General features: G+C 44.5%; 1 protein-coding gene across 5 annotated transcripts in view; it reads left to right on the forward strand.

Moving 5' to 3' along the window:
* Positions 1-23,045, forward strand: part of mmp16b (matrix metallopeptidase 16b (membrane-inserted)) — a 65,549-nt gene extending 42,504 nt beyond the window's left edge. For 4 of the 5 annotated variants that reach the window (XM_018758814.2, XM_018758815.2, XM_018758818.2 and 1 more), the window contains 6 exons: positions 828-989; positions 4,383-4,600; positions 11,064-11,202; positions 17,663-17,813; positions 18,027-18,142; positions 21,403-23,045. In XM_018758814.2, coding sequence (XP_018614330.1) covers positions 828-989; positions 4,383-4,600; positions 11,064-11,202; positions 17,663-17,813; positions 18,027-18,142; positions 21,403-21,752 — 1,136 coding nt within the window. In that variant the 3' untranslated portion in view covers positions 21,753-23,045. Of the gene's footprint in view, positions 1-827; positions 990-4,382; positions 4,601-11,063; positions 11,203-17,662; positions 17,814-18,026; positions 18,143-18,604; positions 18,956-21,402 lie in introns of those variants that run through there. The other variant, XM_018758819.1, reaches the window with a different exon arrangement.
* Positions 23,046-23,419: the final 374 nt, after the last annotated feature.

Below are 23,419 nucleotides of genomic sequence, written 5' to 3' on the forward strand. Positions count from 1 at the left end.
AAAGGTACAGGTCCAGGACTCCTCATGAAATTTAAATAGTGAAGACTGCTCACATTTGCTCACTTTTTTCCATATTTTTGTCATTCTTTCTTGATGATTAAATACTGACCCTCAAAATTGTTTTAAAATCTCTAAAGGTTAAATAAAGTTTAAATAAATGACCACAACTTTTTCTCTCTGTTGTATTTGATGATCTAGTTTACAGTTTTATTGGGACTCAAAGCTCATGTCCTCTGCAGTACATGAAGTGACCTTCTAGATTCACTTCTGTGTTAGAAAGGCTTCTGGGGTTGGTATTCTAGCAAAATACTTTTGCACTTTTTTTGCGGTTAATTTATACTGTTGCTCTGGGCTAAGAAATTGCCTTAAAAATAATGATCAGCTATCATGAGTTTCTCGTTTTATGCTAAAGTTAACAGCAGATACCCAAGGTGGGTGACCTGATGCCACATAGTGGAGACATCTGGAAAAAGTTCTCATTCCCATGCAAAAAGGTAATGTCAGATGCAGTAGAGCTGGAAGATCATTCAGTTTCATATTTGCACTGACATTGCACTCAGTAGCTCATCATTCATGACCTTTGTTTGGTTTCTGATTGACTTTTTTCCAGACTGCACCACTGTTCTGGAATAAGCACTGGAAATATTGCAGTGTTGACATGGATCACATAGTTTCTGTGGCTATTGGCTACTGGCTACTGTGTGCTCTTTATACTTGTAGCCCCTTTGTGGGTTTTTTGGTTTCTTCTTCCTTCTCTTCATATCTAACATAACTACTTGAATCAACACATACCTGTGTATCTGACCCTGTTGCCACTGTCTCCACAGGAAATGACCTTTTCCTGGTTGCTGTGCATGAGCTAGGCCATGCCTTGGGCCTAGAGCACTCCAACGACCCTACAGCTATTATGGCGCCCTTCTACCAGTACATGGACACGGAGCACTTCAAGCTGCCTTATGATGATCTGCAGGGGATTCAGAAAATATATGGTATGACCTTCCTTGGGTGGGTGTTTGAGAATAATGCTACATTAATAGGTAACATCAGTAGATAGGTACTGACTAGTTGCTCTTGCAGGTGTAGCTAAGTACGTGTTTCTTTTACAGTTCACCTTGAAAATGCAGATGTTGCACGAATGAGTGTGTGTAGTCTTACCGAGCATTAGCAGCTAGGTTTAGGCTACATGACTACTTTGGTATATATTATAACTTCCAGCTAGCTGTGTCACATTAAGATTTCCTACAGTGCTAATCCTCCATACCAACTTCTGTAAATGAACGCTCTAAGTGTCTTCAAAATGCTCTCAGAGGAGAAGAAATCTTTTGTTCTGAGTGGAGAACTCCCCAGTCAAAGGCAACAGAGCAGCAGCTTCTATGATGCAGCTGTCCCGTTTTCCTCTCAGTTTACATAACCACTCTGCTCTCTTGTGCCGCTGTAACACTGTGCAACTTTTGTACCCTATTCCTGCTCTCCATATGTGTGAGATTTCACCAGAGCTCATATGGCCAAACTGTTGCCTGAGAATGTAAAGGCTCAGTGCAGGAGATGTCAGGCTATCTCTGTTAGAGTTCATGCACTGGGTGGAGGTGGGAGGTGTGACAAACAAGTATGGAAAAGGAGAGGGACATGGGCAGGGCATAGGAGCGAGGCAGAGGGTACATGAAGGGGCAATGATAGTAGATAACCTGTGATGTATGTCCTGTACTATTCTCAGCATGTGTCTCTCCTCTCCATCCCATCACTGTTTATTTTCACATCATTATTTGCATTTACTGAGCATACCTATACATTTATCTATTTATGTACTTATTACACTATTTTTATTTTATTTCTATTCTGCCTATTCTACTAGTTGCACACCAGCTGCTAATTGATTGCCACTAGGCAGCCTCTTCTCTGTTATTCTGTGACGTTATGCTCTCTGTCAAATGTATTGTTGTACTATGGCCCAGGAGGAACTGCATTTAATTCTATTTTATACGTTCACATAAGTGTGGAATGAAAATAAAGTAAACATTGAATCTTGTGGTGAGTTGGGTAACAAGATATCATTTGCAACATTGTACATAAAGGACAGCCAACTCTCATTTGTGCGTCAAGTGATGCAAAATGTTTGCATACCATAATCAGTACAGTTCCCTGTACTTACATTTATTCACTTTTCTCCAAAGCAACTAATGGATACTATGTAGTGTTACTAGCCCACACACCTTATTCACCAAGGTGTTTTACATTGCTAGATACACTACTTACAATGGGTCACTCATCCATACATCAGTGAAACACTCACACGCTGTGGGGGAAACCTGAACATCATGTCTTTGTGAGGAAACCCACGCAGACACAGGGCAAACATGCAAACTCCACACAGACTGAGCAAGGATCAAACCCATGTTCTCACACACCAACCAGGCACTGTGAGGCAGCAGCACTACTCACTGTGCCACCATGCCACCTGTACTTACTTTGCCCTGCATAGCTCTGGGAGTTTTTGTGTTCCCTTTCAAATTTTTATTTTTTTTTTCTTGCTCTTTTGTGATGATATAATTCAAGTTTCATTCAGAAGATTAAATTTAGGTCAGAAACAAAATCTCTCCTTTTTCTGGCTGATCTGCAGAGCTGTGGGGAATAATTAGAGCTGTATCAGTCATACCCCAGTTTTAGATTTGCCCTTTTCACTAGGGAATTGCTCTGTCACAAGTTAGATGACAACATATATGATGTATTGCATGGAGTACTGCCATTGACTTTGTGGAATTCGCTTGCACAAAGCCACTAAACCTTTAAATGCAATGGGTATTGGATCATTTATACACCAGAATAGCATAATGTGTATTTAATGTTTCTTTTTTTGCTCTGAAAGTCATGACAGCATCTCATGTTTTCATTATTTAAGAGATACTGCTAATATAACTGGGATTCATTTTTTATTGACAGTTTAGTGGAAAAGGTGGTAGTTTGTCTTCCCCTATTATACCGAGATAATTGAATATACCTACATTTTTATATGCCTGGCGTCTCTGCTCTTTAGCCTACCGTTTAATTGTAACTTTATAGGTTATTAGATGTTCCATCCAATAAATGTTTTGTCCTTAATTAGAAAACTGAAACCTTGCTGTTTTCATTGTTTGCTGTGCTGTGTTGATTATTTTTTCATAAATTAATTGGTTTTTGGCTTTTAATTTTGGGGGCACAGTGGGTTTGGCCATGGCTTGTTCTCCAGTGGGTCTGGTGTTTGAGTCCCGCTTGGGGTGCCTTGCGACGGACTGGCATCCCATCCTGGGTGTGTCCCCTCCCCCTCCAGCCTTGTGCCCTATGCTGCTGGGCTGGGCTCCGACTTGCCGCAACCCAACTCGGGACAAGTGGTTTCAGACAGTGTGTGTGCTTTAATTTCCTCTCTTTAGAGAGGACTAAGACTAAATTTACCATGTGGATTATTCCAAGAATGAAAATGAAAATCACTTGCTTGTCTCTGTCTTTGGAGAAAAGTCATTGTCTTTGAATAGGAGACATAAATTACGCTAAAATTCATTGTAAAGATTTTTTATTGCTGTTTATTACCTTTGAAAGAGGAGAAACTAAGATTTGAATTATGGTCTGCTGTCTTCTTTTTTTCTGGGCATGGACTAAAAACATAATTGTCTCGGTGGATTCTGTTTTGCTCCTTTTTGACGTGTTAGTGACATGGTGACTTCATTCTGTGATGTTTATGCATGTAAGTCCATTTGCCAAGGAAAGAATATTCCATTCTTTATGGTAACACTGAGAATGGTATATGTGTTTCCTGTTGATTCTGAGAAGGTTCAGTCTGCTATATTGAGCCAGCTTTTTTATGGAATGTTTCCCAAATATCAAAATAAAATAAAATAAATTGGGTGGGGATACGGTGGTACAGCGGGTTTGGCCGGGCCTGTTCTCTGGTGGGTCTGGGGTTTGAGTCCTGCTTGGGGTGCCTTGTGACAGACTGGCGTCCCATCCTGGGTGTGTCCTCTCCCCCTCCAGCCTTGTGCCCTGTGTTGCCAGGTTAGGCTCTGGTTTGCCATGACCCCACTTGGGATGAGCGGTTTCAGACAATGTGTATGTGTAAAATAAAATGTAGGCTCAGCCTCTATGGTTTTTCATGTATAGAAATGCCTATTCAACTGTCCAGGAATCAACTTTTGTAGACTCTTATGTGCCATCTGCTGTCTTCACTTTCCAGAACTGGTGACTGTGTAATTCTTTGTGTTCACTTTTGTGTGTCAGGTCCCCTTTCCTGATGTGATACATGTCTTGTTATATGTGACTCTGCAATGTCTTCTATGACATTTCCACTCACACCATGCACTGTTTTAAGTCATGTTCATTTTCAGACATGTATATGTTTGTATTTTTCTTTCCAGGTCCACCAGACAAGATTCCCCAGCCGACACGGCCACTGCCAACTGCCCCTCCTCCACGATCAAATCCCCCCTCAGAGCCCCGTAAACATGACCGCCAGACTCGTCCCCCGAGGTTGCCCACAGGAGACAAGCCTACTTACCCCAATACTAAGCCTGACATCTGTGATGGTGGCTTCAACACTCTGGCCATCCTGCGCAGGGAGATGTTTGTGTTCAAGGTGAGGACCTCTCTGGGGATGGTCATCCACGTGTGAGAAGAGAATTGGATTTGTGGACCAGTCACAGTTCCAGCTATAGAGTTCCGAATATATTGATAGGCTAGGGCACAGAGATGGCAAACATATTGTATAAGAATGCAGGTATATTAAGGGTGGCTCCAGACTTAGACTAAGAAGCAGGGAGGCAGGATATAAACAGGAATATGACAGGCTGAAGAACAGAGAGAAAGAGTCAATACTAGGATGATAGGTTAATGAAGAGGAAAAAGGACTAACACTGGGGAGCTGAAAGCTTAAGGATCAGAGTATCAAGACAGAGATGGTAAAACTCATAAGCCAACAGTTGAACAAGCAATTCAGTGATGACTAGTAGAGAGAGTAGAGAATCAGGATGGATATAAAAGTTCTGGTGAAGCCATGCTGTGGTTTTGAACCATTACATTTGGACCAGGACCAGTAAGACTCTGACCACCGCTTTTGAGCAGTCTTCATTCCCACCTTCTGCTATAGTAACCTTGATCAATGTACTTACCCTACATTGCTCCAGTGAAAATTGTCCAGCTGTTTAAATTGTAAATAATTGTATGTTTTGGAGAAATGTGTCATCTAAAGAATAAATGTAAATGCAACAGGGCTGAAGGTTATGTTTGTGAATTCTCATTGCTACTCGTGGTGAAGCTTATAGAAACAGAAAGGTGAGATTGTTGTGGACAAACAAGTTTGAAGGGACATCAGAATCCAGGTGCACTCACTATGTACAGTGGACCTTCCCACTCAAAAGCATTTCGTACTGTTTTTACTGCAGTATTTGCATTCAAAGCCAAGGATACAGTTTGCCCTATGTGTCTATATTAATACCACCCCTATGCATTATTCAAGTCCTTGATCTCCAGACCTTGAGCTCTTGCAAAAATAATGCAGCAGCTGGCTGCAGTTCAGACTTTGCTATTTCTTTGTTTCCTTCAAGAATGTGTAGCTACTGATTTCGTCAAGATAAGGGGCAATGTGTCTTTTCAAAACGCTAGGATGACCAAAAGCTTCCATGAAAGCTCTCTGGCATCTTCATGGGAACTGCCACCTCGTCAGTGAAGTTGTGCTTCTCCTGCTGCTGGCTTCAGCATCTATGGCCAAACAAAAATGGGAGCCCGGGAAGTTCTCAGTAAAGTGTTTCATTTGTATGACCTTGCAACCAGAACAGAGGTGCTCTTTCTGTATTTTATCTAGGCAACTAGAGAAAATGCATAGATATCAGAAAGAGCTACTTATTTTTGAAACCTGTTGAAGCGAAAAGTTGTCTTTTTTTTGTCTGATCCCCTCACCCAACACAGGGAGTTTTTCCACTGCAGATTGGATGTATGTTGTCTTAGGGCAGCTTAGTTCATCTTTGTCCTGTTTTTCACAGGCAGAAAAGTTGTGTTGACTGCATGGAAGATGCTTTGTGATAGAGGCATCCTGTGTTAATGTGCATTATGTGTCCGCAGGGGATTTTGGAATTGCCATTTTTCATTTTACCACTTGATTTCATTGCCTCAGAATCCCTTGCTTCGAACAGATCTGTTTGTATTTCTGCTTTTCCAGTTCAGTATAATTCTTGAAACAAAGCCTAGAGACTGCGTAATGCAACATAAAAATTATTCTCATCATAGACCTTTCTTTTCTAATTATCAGTTGGTATAACTTGTGTTTAAACAAATTTGTCATCTGAACCTTTTAAAATTTTGTTATGTTCTCATAATTTCATAGAATCATTAGCGTAATACAGTTTTTGATTGAATGCTATTTTAACAGGCTCCCGTGAAGACACTGGTTCTGGTGTAAGGAGCCAGGATTCATGTCTTTAGTCACTTCAGTCTATTGTATGTAAATTAGTAACTGCAGAAGTATTCAAAGCATTGCTTTAGTAAATTTTACACTCAAAGGATTTAAGAGATCAAGAAAAATATATTCTCAGGGAGTGTCATGGCAACAGACGGACTGAAGACAGACAGGTAGGTTGTAAACCCAAGCGCGGGTTGATTTTATTCTTTTCTCCAGGTTCGAAGGGCAGGACAGGATCAAGGTCAATGACAGGCAAAAGGTCTCTGAGGCACGAACGTCACAATAAAGGCAAGGCAAAACTCGGTGGTTAGGAAACAGGCAATGGTCAGGAATCAGGAACAGAAGTCATAAGCACAGGACAAGGACCCCCCCCTGAACTCAGAAACCCACAAGGGCATTTGCAAGAATCTACGTTATCTTGCCGACACGGAGTTCATTTTATCCTGGGTGTCATCAATCAGCCGCAGGTGTTGCCGCTCTGCTCGTTCCTGGGGGCGTGACAGGGAGCAAGTTCATGTTAAGGTCAATTAACATCTGCAAAATAGATACTAACTACAGGAATTTCAGGCCTTCTCAGTAATTAGGACCTATTTTCACTCTATTGTGCTATGAAAATATTTTTTTTTAAGTTTTATTTTTTTGTTTTCCAGAGGTCCAACATTGAATTGGGGCCACAATATAATTGTAAAATGAACGGATTAGAGAGGGAAAAACAGCCAGACTTGGAGCTAGGAGCTTAATTAAAAATGTTTTTCCTTCTTGCTTTCCGCTCTGGTCAGTTCTCTGTAACAGAGCCGCATGAATTAATGTCAAAGGCAGAAGCTGCTGTGATTTTTCACATTGTTCACATGGAGAGTTGTTTTGGGGATGTTGTTCATTAGTGAATGTTGAATCCAAAACCAGGGCCATGTGACATTGAGGGCATCAGTGACTACATTTTGTATGGTTTTCTTACAGCCACATTCTCACATGCATCACTGCATGGTTGATTTTTGCCAGTAAAGTGTGATTTTGGATAGGTGGGATTAAAATGCTGTTCTGTTATTGAGCATTGGAGCTCATCCCACTCAGTGCTCAAGTGTAGGTGATCCTAAAAGCTCTGGATGTGTGAGAAATTCCTGGCTTTGATTACTATATTGAATGTGATCTTTGTACTTTGGAACAAGTGGACACAGTGGCTGTTTGTGTAAACTCCTATAGAACGCAGGTTTGTGAAAGAGTTAAAAATGTGCATATCACATCATAAAGTGATATCATACAGTGGACATAGTCTTCAGTAAGTTCTTTCCTGAGAGATTCAGATCATGTTGACATGTTAATATTTTTCCCCAAAGAAGTATTCTTTGTACATTTTTCAAACAAAATCCCCAACCACAGACAGAAGCTGACAGACCTCCCTTCCCCTTCCTATGTTTGCCACACTACAGTGACTCTCAGTATAAACAACGGTCACCACCTGTCACTCCTTCCACTCCTTCCACTCTGTTCACTCCACCTGAATGACATCTTGTTCAAACTGCAGTGAAAACTCTGCAGTCTGGAAACTTTAGGTTAGAATAGCGAATTTTTAGGACAGATTCAGTGCTTTGTGTTGATTATACAAAATGGTTTTAACATGGTAGTGCAGGGGATAGCACTGATAACTCAGCTTTTGCGCTGTAGGTGAGGATGTGGGTTCAAATCTTGTTTGGTCTGTGTTTACATATTTGCAAAATGTTCGGATATCATGATCACGTTGGTTTCCTTTCACAGTCCAAAAACGTGGTTCACATGAACTGGTGACTCTAAATTGCCCTTTTTCTGTGTGTGTGTGTGTGTGTGTGTGTGTGTGTGTGTGTGATTGTGGGTGCATGGGTGCTTACTCTGTAATAGACTACTGTTCAGTTCAGTACCCTGCCTCATACACTTTGCTTCCCGGATAGATTCTGGACCACCGTGACTGTTTAGACTGGGTATGTCCTTTTTTGATCAACGGACACAATTGTTATTGTTAACTGCAGTGAGGGACACGTTTAAAAACCATAACAAGTGACATGCTGAATATTAAATGTCTACTTTGGAAAATGTTGCTCATTTTATTGGATTTAATTTAGTTGTGGTGGGTGTGTCTAACTAAAACTGTATTAGCATGAGATTTAATAGAATGTATAGTATGTATGGTACGTACAGTATGTATTAATTCCATGAAATGATGCATGTAGCCCTTGGAAACCTCAGCTTTTGATGCTTTTGGAGTCTTTTCAGATTTCATCTTTTTAGTCTTTTAAATTTTCCATTCGGAACAGCAACCAGTGAACTCCAGTTCATCCCCTAAGGGGTAAAGTGGAGAAAACCGCATCTGATCAATAAGGTGATGCCAGATTCCTAGTCATGTCCCACCCTAGCCCAGAGAACATAACTCCTGGGTTCCTGCTCATCGTGAACATTCTGGAACCCTTCTACTGAGAGGCAGGTGTGTGTTCTCCATCATCAGGACAGCTGGTGTGTAACACCACACTCCAATGGGACGGCTTACTCGCTGGAAATACTGCCATGTCCTCTATCTGAACTTTGTCTCATATGAGTTTTGGTCCAATTTTCCTGCCTAGAGGATTAGCTGAAGGAGCAAGAATGGTAAACCCTGCTTTTGATACCTCCTTTCTGATGGTACTAGTTGCGTGTTGGTACTTGCCGCGACAAACACATTTAGCAAAAAGTCAGATCAACGTTAGAAGGCCTGTATCGTGACAAATTATCCTAGCGGAGAAGAGGGGAAATGGTGTATTTACAGGACTGCAGCCTTGCAGAAATGTTATTGTGGTGCGTGGTGATCTTGGCCCTGCTACCGGACCACAGTGGTAGAAGGACTTGTAATGGATATGCAGCCCTGGCAAAGCCAGGTGCATCTTTATTGACCCTAAAATTCTTTTGGGGGCTTTTCTGGAACCTTGTCTCAGTTTGTCTTGTTACTATGTATGCCTTAGTTGAAGCACATGAAGGACAGTAATGAGGTGAGAAATTAATGAAACCAGAAGAGACTGGAACCCCAGACCAGTCCCCCAGAGTAGACATTATATCCCAATTCTGATGCTCTGTCCACAACCCTATCATGGCAAACCCAAGGGAAAACACTTTGTCTTAACGTCCAAATTGGAAATAATGTCTATGCATGCATGCATATTTTTCCCACTGGCATGGGACAGCTGGTAGTGTAGTGATTTATGTTACTGCCTTTGGTTCCAAAGGTCACAGGTTTAATCTTTGTCTGTAGTATCTATGAGCAAGGTAATTACCCTGCATTGCTCCAGTAAAACTACCCAGCTGTATAAATGGGCAAATAATTCTAAGCTTGTAACTGTAATCATTGTTACACACATACACACACACATTTTCTGAGCCACTTATCCCATACGGGGTTGCAGGGAACCAGAGCCTACCCGGCAACACAGAGCGTAAGGCCGGAGGGGACACACCCAGGACAGGACACCAGTCCATCGCAAGGCATCCCCAGCAGGACTCGAATCAGAGACCCACTGGAGAGCAGGACCCGGGCCAACCCACTACGCCACCACACACCCTAGCATCATTGTTACATTTAAATTGTAAATTGCTCTGAAGAAAAGTGTCAGATAAATGAATAAATGTGAGATGAGAATCCAACTGTGAAGACTGGGGTTCCAAGCCCTCAGATGTAAAGCATGCTGTGGTTTTGGTTGTCATGTTGCCATCCTTAAAGTTCAGCTCTCAGTGTCAATGTGGATTTGTCAGTCTCAAACCATTAACTTCTGCACATCCTTAATGCAAATAAGGGAATTATGGCTGCAGTAATAATATAACACATACTGTGGGAGAAGGAAAAGCACTCACTATCATTTGTTGCATAGTGTGTTCCACTGGTGTATGCATGAGTGTAGTATATCTAACAGTGTAAGTCACCTTGGTGAATAAGGTGTGTGGGCTGATAACACTACATAGAATTCATTGGAAGTCGCTTTGGACAAAAGTGTCTGCTAAATACACACACACACATTTTCTGAACCGCTTGTCCCATACGGGGTCGCGGGGAGCCAGAGCCTACCTGGCAACACAGGGCATAAAACCAGAGGGGGAGGGGACACACCCAGGACAGGACACCAGTCCGCTGCAAGGCACCCCAAGCGGGACTCGAACCCCAGACCCACCAGAGAGTAGGACCCAGTCCAACCCACTGCACCACCGCAGCTCCTTACTTGCTCAATAAATAAATGTAAATGTAATGTAAATGCATAGGCATGGAGCTCATTGATGAATTGGTCTCTTTAGACTGATCAGGTTCCATTCCACAGCCTCTGCTTTACATTGTGGAAACAGATGCCCTCACACCATTCTGTGGTAACAAATATTTCCACTGGTTCTTTTACTCTGGTTGTGGTTCCTAAAGCTGTCTCTGTTGTGAGAGCCTGAAGTCTCCAGGGCTGTTGGGTGATCAGGCAGTTCTCTATGCTGCCTTCATGCAGAAATGTGTAGTTCACAATGCTTTGATTTTGGAGAGGAGCAGGTGCTGGCTGCTGCTGTCTTCAGCATATATGCTGAGATGTTGACTTGGTTGTGTTTACACTTTCAAATATGGATTAATGAAGTTTGCTTGCTGTTGAACGCTACCTTCCTATATTGCATCTCTCCTCAGGATCAATGGTTCTGGCGGATCAGAGACAATGCTGTGATGCCTGGGTATCCCATGCAGATCTCCTATTTCTGGCGGGGTCTGCCTCCCAAAATTGATGCAGTGTATGAGAACAGCGAGGGCAAGTTTGTCTTCTTTAAAGGTAAGATTACGCCCAACTGCACACGACCCACAATTCACCCCTATCAGGGGTTAGGCCCCGGTCTGAGGTGTTTTAGCTGTAAGAATGGCCTCATATCAAAACATTTCCTGAGGGGAAATGCAAACACAATTGTGCATGCTTAGATTTTCTGGCAGATGGGGAAATGCTAATACTATAGCATGACACCAACTATTCAGCTTTAATTTCTTCACATAGTTCTTTGACTTAGGGATGATGTCCTGCAGAGTTTTCAGAATCCCTGGACTTGTGAGCCTCCGCCAGTAGCTATGTCCTTGTACTGTAGCATTGCTGGTGATAAACTATTGAGTGTGTCCAGCTCAGGTGCGAGGCTGCATGGGGTGGACTCCCAGAGTTTTCAGTTACAGAACAAGAAATAAACCATAGTACAAATACAGAGAACAATAAATAAACTCTGCATTCATACCACTCAAAGTTCTGCAGCTCATCCACCTCTCCCTTCCAACACTCAGATTGACCTTTTAAATAGCATTGCTGCACCTGACCATCATTAATCAGGTGTAGCCAGTAATTCCAGAAGTGAGTGTGGTCACACTCCTGGGTACTCGAGTGAGGTTGTTATGGAGGAGAGTCTATTTTTAACTGCTGCAAATCATGAGCAATCATTGACCAGAAACTCAAATATCCATTAAGTATATTGGAATTGGAAAGGCAATATGATATATATGATTTACAGCCCCCTCCACGACTGCCACCTTAACATGGTGGAGGGGTTTGAGTGCCTGAATGACCTCAGGAACTATGTTGCCTGGGGCTATATGCCCCTGGTAGGGTCTCCCATGGCAAACAGGTCCTGGGTGACAGATGAGACAAAGCGTGGTTCAAAACCCCCTTATGACTATAAAATCAAGGTTCTTGTTTACTCCGTTCGGTATGGAGTCACCGGGGCCCCACCCTGGAGCCAGGCCTTGGGGGGCGGCTCGCACGTGAGCGCCTGGCCGGGCTCAGCCCGAAGCCAAGACGTAGAGCCACTCTTCGTTGGGCTCACCACCTGCCGGAGAGGACGTAAGGGGCCGGTGCATTGTGATTTGGGCGGTGGTCAGGGCCGAGTGCCCGGCCGACCCAAACCTCGAGCACCAACTCTGGCTTTTGGGATTTGGAATGTCACCTCACTGGCGGGGAAGGAGCCTGAGCTAGTGCAGGAGGTTGAGAAATACCATCTAGATATAGTCGGGCTCACTTCCACTCACAGCTTGGGTTCTGGAACCTCTCTTCTCAACCATGGGTGGACTCTCCACTATTCTGGTGTTGCCCAGGGTGAGAGGCGGCGGGCGGGTGTGGGCTTATTAATAGCCCCCCAGTTCAGCCGCCATGTGTTGGAGTCTACCCCGGTGAACGAGAGGGTCGTCTCCCTGCGCCTTCAGGTCAGGGAACGGTCTCTCATTGTCGTTTGTGCTTATGCGCCTAGCGGCAGTGCAGAGTACCCGGCCTTTTTAGAGTCCCTCGGGGGCGTGCTGGAAAGCGCTCCCACTGGGGACTCTGTTGTTCTGCCGGGGGACTTTAACGCCCACGTGGGCAGCGACAGTGACACCTGGAGGGGCGTGACTGAGAGGAACGGCCTCCCTGATCTGGACCCGAGCAGTGAGTTGTTATTGGATTTCTGTGCTAGTCATGGTTTGTCCATAACAAACACCATGTTCATGCATAAGGGTGTCCATCAGTGCACTTGGCACCAGGACACCCTAGGTCGGAGGTCGATGATCGACTTTGTAGTCGTTTCTTCTGATCTTCGGCCATATGTCTTGGAAACTCGGGTGAAGAGAGGGGCTGAGTTGTCAACTGATCACCACCTGGTGGTGAGTTGGATTCGATGGTAGGGGAAAAAGCTGGACAGACCTGGCAGGCCCAAACGCATAGTGAGGGTCTGGTCTGTTGGGAACGTTTGACGGAGCCCCCTGTCAGAGAGGTCTTCAACTCCCGCCTCCGACAGAGCTTCAACCAGGTCCTGAGTGAGACTGGGGACATTGAGTCCGAATGGACTATGTTCCACACCTCCATTGTCGGTGTGGCGGTTCGGAGGCTCCGGCGCCTGTCGCGGCGGCAATCCCCGGACACGGTGGTGGAAACCAGAGGTAAGGGATGCCGTCAAGCTGAAGAAGGAGTTCTATCGGGCCTGGCTGGCTCATGGGACTCCTGAAGCAGCTGACAGGTACCAGCGGGCCAGATGGAACGCGGCTCTGGCAGTCGCTGCGGCAAAAACTCGGGCCTGGGAGGAGTTCGGTGAGGCCATGAAGGAAGACTTTTGGTCGGCCTCAAAGAGATTCTGGCAAAACGTCCGGCGACTCAGAAGGGGGAAGCAGTGTTCCGCCCACACTGTTTACAGTGGAAGTGGTGCGCTGCTGACCTCAACTGAGGATGTCCTCGGGCGGTGGAAGGAGTACTTTGAGGATCTCCTCAATCCTTCCGACACGCCTTCCGTAGAGGAAGCTGAGGCCGGGGACTCGGAGGTGGACTCGTCCATTACCCTGGCTGAAGTTGCTGAAGTAGTCAAAAAACTCCTTGGTGGCAAGGCTCCGGAGGTGGATGAGATCCGCCCCGAGTTTCTCAAGTCTCTGGATGTTGTGGGGCTGTCTTGGCCGACACGCCTCTGCAGCATTGCGTGGGGCTCGGGAACGGTGCCTCTGGACTGGCAGACCGGGGTGGTGGTCCCTCTTTTTAAGAAGGGGGACCGGAGATTGTGTTCCAACTATAGGGGGATCACACTCCTTAGCCTCCCTGGGAAAGTCTCTGCCAGGGTACTGGAGAGGAGAATCCGACCGATAGTCAAACCTCAGATTCAGGAGGAGCAATGCGGTTTTCGCCCTGGCCGTGGAACACTAGACCAGCTCTATACCCTCACCAGGGTGTTGGAGGGTTCGTGGGAGTTTGCCCAACCAGTCCATATGTGTTTTGTGGACCTGGAGAAGGCATTCGACCATGTCCCTCGTGGCATCCTATGGGAGGTACTTCGGGATTATGGGGTTCAGGGTTCGCTGCTACGGGCTGTTCGTTCCCTGTACGACCGGAGCAGGAGCTTGGTTCGCATTGCCGGCAGTAAGTCAGACCTGTTCCCGGTGCATGTTGGACTCCGCCAGGGCTGCCCTTTGTCACCGATTCTGTTCATTATCTTCATGGACAGAATTTATAGGCGCAGTCAGGGAACGGAGGGTGTCTGTTTTGGTGGCCGCAGGATCTCGTCTCTGCTTTTTGCGGACGATGTGGTCCTGTTGGCGTCATCGAATCAATACTTACAGCGTGCACTGGAGAGGTTTGCAGCCGAGTGCGAAGCGGCGGGGATGAGAATCAGCGCCTCCAAATCCGAGACCATGGTTCTCAGTCGGAAAAAGGTGGATTGCCCCCTCCGGGTTAGGGGGGAGTTGCTCCCTCAAGTGGAGGAGTTTAAGTATCTCGGGGTCTTGTTCACGAGTGAGGGAAAAATGGAGCGGCAGGTTGACAGACGGATCGGTGTGGCATCCGTAGTAATGCGGTCATTGTACCGGTATGATGTGGTGAAGAAGGAGCTGGCGAAGCTCTCAATTTACCAGTCGATCTACGTTCCTACCCTCACCTATGGTCATGAACTCTGGATCATGACCGAAAGAATGAGATCGCGGATACAAGCGGCAGAAATGAGTTTCCTCCGCAGAGTGGCTGGGCGCACCCTTAGGGATAGGGTGAGGAGCTCAGTCACTCGGGAGGAGCTCGGAGTAGAGCCCACTGCTCGTCTGCATCGAGAGGAGCCAGTTGAGGTGGCTCGGGCATCTGTTCCGGATGCCTCCTGGGTGCCTCCCAGGATGATCTCACATTCACTACTACATCTGTGCCTGGCAGCAGGTGGCTCCTTCAAGGCCTAGAGAAGCTCATCACGTGGGCAAGGATGAGCTTTAAACCAGCAAAATCAAGGTCTCTTGTGCTGAAGAAGGGAAAAGTGGTGGATAAGTTCCATTTTTCTTTGTCTGGGGAAGCCATCCTATCCATCACTAAACAACCAGTCAAGAGTTTTGGAAAGGTTTTTGACTGTAGCTTCAGAGACACCACTGCTATCCAGAGAACCACCTGGAACCTTGAGGCCTAGCTTACCAAGGCAGACAAGTCAGGTTTATCTGGTAGTCTTGGATTTATCAACATGCCATCTTGCCTATACTCCTGTGGTCTCTATTACTGTACACAGTCTCCATAACAACAGTTGAAAATAAAAACAGTTGAATAGTTGAAAGGAAGATCAGCAGCTACCTCCGCAGATGGCTTTGCTTGCCTCAGATTCTCAGTAGCGTGGCTCTGTACAGGAGGAATAACATCTTGCAACTCCCATTTCAAGGCCTTTCAGGAAGAGTTCATGGTGGCACGTACAAGAGAAGCACTCCAGTACAGAGACAATACAGACCCTAAGGTGACTGCAGCGGGCATTGAGGTACGAACAAGCCGGAGATGGAGGGCAGAGAAAGAACTGGAGGGAGCGGAGTCACGTCTGAGATGGAAGACATTGGTGGGCATGGTGGCAACAGGGAGAGCAGGCTTAGGCCTCTTCCCAAAGATCCAGGCATGCAAGGCCCATAGCAAAGATAGACAGTGGAAAGTACAGGCAGGCATACAGGAAGTAACAGCCAGTAGAATGGTGAGGCTCAAGCAGCAAGGAGCATGGACAAAGTGGGAGAGTGCATTACAACAGAAAGTTACCTGTTCGAACATCTGGCAGGCTGACTCCCACCGATTTCCTAGTTCAAGGTGTGTATGACACTTTTCCAAGTCCAGCTAACCTCCTTGTCTAGGGGAAGAGTGAATCACTCTCCTGCCCTCTTTGCACTGGGAGAGGATCTCTGGAACACCTTCTGAGCTGTTGCTCAAAATCTTTTGGAGAAGGTCACTACCGTTGGCATCACCATCATGATCAGATGCTAAAGGCAGTTGTAGAACACGTTGCCACAGCCATCAAGGCCACCAAGCATCACCACCCTGCATGGAATACTATCTCCTTTGTTAAAACTGGCCATAAAGCCCACCCTCAGCCTAGAGCAAAGATAGGCCTCCTAATCACAGCTTCCGGCTGGCAGCTGAGGGTGGACTTAGGCAAGCAGCTGACGTCCCCAGAAAGCATTGTATTCACATCTTTCCGCCCAGACATGATCATCTTTTCAGAAACTACTAAGCAAATGGTCATTTTGGAGTTCACAGTACCCTGGGAAGAATGCCTGGAGGAAACCAACAAGCGGAAATGTACAAAGTACCAGGACCTTGTGGAACAATTGTCGGTGGCAAGGCTGGCAAACACACTGCGTACCCCTTGAGGTGGACGGTCGGGGATTTGCAGGGCGCTCATTATGCAAAACTCTAATGCTGCTAAGCATCACAGGGTAGGCGAAAAGGAAGGCCATCAGATCAGCTAATGAAGCCACAGAGAGAGCCAGTATGTGACTCTGGATTAAGAGAGCATATCTGTGGTCAGTTGGTGCTGGGATGCAAGCTGGGGCTTCATCAACCCCGGCTGGGTTTCCTGGGCGAGACTGTCTGATGTTGAAAGACCCGATACATCCAATGACCCCAGATAAAATCACTGATCATGTGTCACAATGCATCTGCAGGATGTATCTCATAACTAACAAAACTGTAACAATGCAAGGGCAGTTGTTCTGTATTGCATTTGGATGCAGAAATTTAACCTACAGTTAAAGCAAATGTTCATTCAAAAAGGAATTTTCAGTGGACATGTTTAGCTTTCTGAGTGTCAAAAAAGCCAGATGAAGGGCCTGTAGAGATGTGTAGAAGGTCAACATTTCTAAATGATGGCACTAAACAAAGCATTTGAATATTTTTTACAACACTGAATTTTAGATCATTAATATTTAATTTATATTTGAAAAATCCCTTTTAACAATGACCAGTCTAAATCTGTGGTAGACCTAATACAGCAATCTGAACCCCGGAGGCATTACATCCACCTTTATTATACTTTCTCTCTGTTCCACCTGTGAGGCAATGTCTGTCAGATGGCTACGGCTTTGTGACATTCCAGAAATTGGAATTTGAATGGCACAAACGTCCTAACCCTATCCGCTCAGATAGAAGAGGTTTATTTTGATGATTAAACGGAAACAGCTGAGCAGGGTGTGAAATTGGATGTTTATTCTGCCTGAGATGGAGAGTCCTTGCAAATTAATGCGAACATATCAGGAAGAAAATGGTGTCTGGGCAATGAGTGAGCATACACTCATTGTATGTATGGTGTATTTTTATAAGCAAAATGCCAGCCATTTGAAATGTTGTGCCTGCCCCTGTGCCTCTGATTAAGACTTGTGCACTCAGTAATTAGATACATCTATTGGTGATGCATGAAGGAAGCACCAATAGACAAATGCTAGACAAACTCAAGGTGATGGTGTTGGTGATCTTGTTTTCTGAGCTGCACAGGGCTGATCCTGTTTTTGTGCTTGTATCCATTCACCAGGGAACCGGTTCTGGGTGTTCAAGGACACGATGCTCCAGCCAACCTACCCACAGGACATATCAATGTTTGGGAATGGGATGCCCATACAGAACATCGAGACGGCCGTATGGTGGGAGGATGTGGCCAAGACCTACTTCTTCAAGGGAGACAGGTGAGCTCTGGCATCCAGCCCAGCTGCCCCTTCTGTCAGTGCTTATCCTTTGGCTTCTGCAGCACTGTGTCAGTGCTTCATGTGTGTGAATGGGCAATGAGCTCACTGTTTGTGTGATGAGCTTGCTGTTCTGTGTGATTGTGAATGATGATGTCACTGATTTGCACACAGCAGGAAGGAACTGACCATCTTGTCTCTCTGTCATTGGTGCAGGTACTGGCGATACAATGAGGAAATGAGGACCATGGACCCAGGTTACCCCAAATCCATCACCATTTGGAAAGGGGTCCCAGTGTCCCCTCAAGGGGCTTTCGTGGATAAAGCCAATGGTAGTGTCCCCTGCATTCACTTATTCACAAGAGTGCGAAAATAAGTCATAAGTAATTAACCTCTGATTTCTTATAGAGCAGCAGATAGTTTAATGATTTGAACTTTTTGGTTGCAGTTGAAGGACTCAAGTTTGAATCATACACCTGCTGTAGTACATTTGAATAAGGCACTTGACCTTAATTGTTATGGTAAAAATGGTAAGCTGTACAAATGGTTATAAGTACATTAGTGCACAAACCCAGCATTATAAAGTGGTATGAATAAAAGTGTCAGCTTAATTTATCATTAAAAAAATAGGTGTAGCTATTTAATATTCAAATATTTACCTTAATAAAGAACTGCGGCAAAGTAAAAATCTCATAGCTCAAAGACACTGTGAATAAACCTTTACCTGGCCTACTGGAGCCAAGCCTGAACCTTAGTGATTGTTTTTCTTTCCGTGTGACTTTTGGTTTATGTAGCACAGTCTTAATGCCTGGCAGACTTTGTTTGATGGATTTCCTGAATACAACAGCCTGCATCACTGTTGCGCAGCGCTCCATCACACACTGTCCTACAAGGACAAGGTAAATGTCACTGTGTGCCAGCTAGTGTCACTGGTGACATAGTTAGCAACATAACTGGAAGGTAGGGGTTTTTTATTTCACAAAGCTTTGATGCTAGATGTAAAATCAGCTGAATGAAAATAATAATGCTGTAATGGACTGGAGTGTCATTAAGGGTAATATTGTAGTATGCTTCTGAGATAAGCTCCACACCACAGAGACCTTAAACAGATAGGCAGTTATTGGTAACTGAACAGAAAAAAACCTAGTACTAACTGACTGGAAAAAACCTATTACTAATAACCCTTGATAAAGATGTTTTTTAAAAATAAGGTATGTTTGTAAATATATAAATAATTGTACTGGTAAAACCAATTTTATAACTAAAAAAGATTCATGTCAATTTTGTTTGTTTGTTTTTATTTTACCAGGAATAATATTACTGAAATTTAGAATTTCTGTTATAATTTTCATAATACATTTATTTACATAATTTTTCCCTAAAACCCTGTTTTTTAACTTTTGTTGAGCTGAGGGTTCAATAAGGAGCATTAATAAGATGGCAGTTGTTGCAAAATGGCTAATGGTTGGGTTAATTATACCCAGAAGGATCAGGGAAAATATCTTTTACAGACTGCAGTGATATGTATGAAAAACTAAATCAGAAATAACAATGTAATGTGAAAAATTTAACTACATATTTCAGTAAATGCGCTGTCACAGAGAGGGGGGCACGGTGGCACGGCAGCTTTGGCTTGTGCCTCCTCTCTGGCAGGTCTGAGGTTTTAGTCCTGCTTGAGGTGCCTTGCAGTGGACTGGCATCCCATACTGTGTGTGTGTGTGTCTGTCTGTCTGTCTGTCCAGCCCTGTGCCCTGTGCTGCCAGGTCAGTCTCTGGTTTGCCGCAACCCCACTCGGGACAGGTACCATTGTGTGTGCATTGTCACGGTTTATGAAATATCCTCCTCATCAGCCACTGAAAAAAGCAGATTTTTTTTAGTTCATTACATTTAATAAATATGAAGTAAAAACAGCTTTACCTTGAGTTTATTTGTGTTTGTCTGCTTAATTTTAAAAAGACAGACATTCAAGTAGAAAATCAATATATTTATACATAGACTCTTTCTCATTATTAAAAGCACCAATGATGGGGTCCTGGTGAACCAGAGCCTAACCTGGCAACACAGGGCGCAAGACTGGAGGGGGAGGCGACACACCCAGGACAGCACGCCAGTCCGTCAAAGGCACCCCAAGCAGGACTCGAACCCCAGACCCGCCAGGCACAGGCCAAACCCCCTGCTCCACCACGCCCTCCAAACATGCATGTAGTGTGGTCAAAGTCAAAGTGGCTTTATTGTCATTTCAACCATCTACAGCTGTTACAGTATACAGTGAAATGAAGCAAAATTCTTCCAGGACCATGGTGCTACATAAAAGACAATATATTTCAATATGTTATACTGCAACAGTATATTACAATGTATTACACACACACACACACACACACACACACACACACATTTTCTAAACCGCTTGTCCCATACAGGGTCGCGGGGAATCGGAGCCTACTCGGCAACACAGGGCATAAGGCCGGAGGGGGAGGGGACACACCCAGGACAGGACACCAGTCCGTCGCAAGGCACCCCAAGTGGGACTCGAACCCCAGACTCACTGGAGAGCAGGACCCGCTCCAACCCGCTACGCCACCACGCCCCCCTACAATGTATTATATACAATAAAAAATGTATTTTACAATATAATAATAAATACTGTAAAATGTAAGTATAATTGCAAAAAAAAATTGCAAACAGAGTGGAATCGTGTTCAGTTGAGTACGGGTTCGCGTGTGTGTGTTTGGGTTTGTGTCAGTCCAGACCCTGGGTATTGAGGAGTCTGATGGCTTGGGGGAAGAAACTGCTGCACAGTCCGGCCGTCAGGATCCAAATGCTTCTGTACCTTTTGCCAGATGGCAGGAGGGCAAGGAGTTTGTGTGAGCGGTGCGTGGGGTCATCTGAAATGCTGGTAGCTTTGTAGATGCAGCGTGTGGTGTAAATGTCTGAGATGGAGGGAGGAGAGACCCCGATGATCTTCTCAGCTGTCCTCACTATCCGCTGCAGGGTCTTGCGATTCTAAATGCTGCAATTTCCGAACCAGGCAGTGCTGCAGCTTCCCAGGATGCTCTCGATAGTCCCTCGACTATGGTACCTCTTAGCCATCTAATTTATGCCCCTTGTCTGGGTGAAAAATCCCAGCTGTCCAAGCGGTTTAAAGAATGTGAAGCAAGAAACTGTTCCCAGAAAGACGATCTCTGCCATTGTCACACCCAGAACATGTCCATTGCCGTGAAGAGGCTTGCAGTGATTTAGGTACATGTTTTCCACACCAAGCTTCTGTGGTAAATGTTGCCCTAGAGCCCAGCATTGAAGCCACAAATGACTAACAAATGTGATGTAGCACGATTAGAAACACAAAAAGAATGTAAAAACAGGAAAGAACACAAAACTTACTGCGAGTTCTTTTTGACGACTCCTTTTGGGTTTTGCAACTTACTGATACAGCTCAGCACTCCACTAATCATGTTTCCATGTAAGAAAACTAGGATTTCTGATGTATTCATGCTAATCTCAAAGCCCAAATACCGACTGTAGAGAAAGATGCATTAGTCATAGAAAGGTGAACCTCTAAAAATATTGTGCCCTTTTTTTTTCTTCGTAGGGTTCACCTACTTCTACAAGGGCAAGGAATATTGGAAGTTCAACAACCAGAAGTTGCGTGTGGAGCCGGGATACCCCAGATCCATTCTAAAGGACTTCATGGGCTGCGAGGTCTCCATGGACTCTGACCAGGAACGAGACCGTGAGCAGCGCCCACCACCCAAGGAGGATGTGGATGTGGTTATCAAGCTGGACAATACAGTGGACACAGTGAGGGCGGTGGCCATCACTATCCCCTGCATCTTGGCCCTTTGCCTGCTGGTGCTGGTCTACACTGTCTTCCAGTTTAAGCGGAAGGGCACTCCCCGGCACATACTGTACTGCAAGCGCTCCATGCAAGAGTGGGTATAAGAATGCAGCTCTCCACCAGACTGGGTGGGTTATCTGCATCGACTGGGGACAGAGACTACACCCCCTTCCATTTCAGAGGAGGGGCAGCAGACCTGTGCATAATGCCCCACACACCTCCACTCCCATAAGGGGACAGGTGTATTACCACCCCTTAATACATCTGCTTTGTGCATTGATGCAGAAAGGAGGTTTTCAGATTGGACAGGTCCCATCATGTGCCAGGGTGCTTTACAACAGACCAGGTCTTTCTTTGGCTGAACAAAGCTGTCAAGTTTGTATGTACATTTTATTCCTGTCACACACGTTTGTGAACGCCCAGCAAAACTATAAAATTACTAGTTACAAACTTACTTCCCCTTTAACCATCTTTTCTGAATAATATATTTATCTTCGTAGTTATTTTCTAGAATCCCTTTAAATTCAGAGGAAGACACCCAAACCAAATATTTTCCCCTCCTAAGACGATGACTCTTAAAATAAATTTATTTATTTATTTATTTATTTATTTATTTATTAGCTTTTAGCAACTCTTGATCCTCTGCAGTGCGTGGGAGTCAGGGACTTTGACTGTTGTGGCAGTTTGTCTCAAAACAGGGGCCAAAATTTCTCGGCAATATTTTTTAACAGCCTTAATTAGAGATGGTGTCCTTTTATTTTTGCTTAATTTATTGGTTGATTGCAAAAAGTAACAGAGGCTGTGTTCGTAGCTCAGCATTGTTTCCTTGACTGTTCTACAAATGTCTGTTTACAGACCCCGCAGACGAAGGGCCAAAGGTCAGCCCAAATGGTATGTGAACAGACAAGAAGTACACGTGAAGCTTAACAAACTCAAATGAAGGTCTGAGCACTACTTTGAAAGAGACTCAGATGGGTGTAGCATTATGGTGTCTGACTGACACCTTGTTAGCATGAATGCAGAAGAAATTAAAATTAAAGAAAAAAAATGAAATTGTCTATCAAACTGTCTTATTATGTTTGTGAAAACCTGCCTTTTTGTTTCCCCACTCCAGTTAACATGCAATGAAAATTACCATCATATTATTTTAAAAGGGCATTGTTGGTAATATTTTCTGGTTATTCTTTCTTTATATCTTCCAGACATACATTTTTTTTGATACTTTTATTTCTTACTATGTACTGATTTTCCACATTTCGACTGGGAATTCAGAGGACTGGTTCTCGCTGCTCCATGCATGGGACCCTCCCAGCAAGTCATGAATCTTTGGTAAAAAGACAGACACACAGACACTGTCTGAACCGCTCGTCCCATTTGAGGTTGCAGGGAGCCGGAGCCTAAGCCGGCAACATGGTGTAAGGCTGGAGGGGGAGGGGACACACCCAGGAGAGGATGCCAGTCTGTCGCAAGGTACCCCAAGCAGGACTCGAACTCTAGACCCACTGGAGAGCAGGACCCAGTTCAACCCACTGTGCCACTGCACCCCCCGCTTTGGTAAAAACAGAATGAACAAATTGATCAACTTATGAATCCATAAAGTTTGTGAAACTGGGTTCAATATCTTGGCTTATCAGTCTGAATAATATTATATCTCATATTTTCCATATGCTGTATTTGTTTTTTTCTCTCCTTGCTCTTTTTACTAGTACAACATAAAATATATTTTAAAAAATAAAATGTATAAATGAACCTCAAGATTCAAGTGATACAT

The sequence above is a fragment of the Scleropages formosus genome, chromosome 10 (genome assembly GCF_900964775.1).
Source record: "Scleropages formosus chromosome 10, fSclFor1.1, whole genome shotgun sequence".
Classification (NCBI taxonomy): Eukaryota; Metazoa; Chordata; class Actinopteri; order Osteoglossiformes; family Osteoglossidae; genus Scleropages; species Scleropages formosus.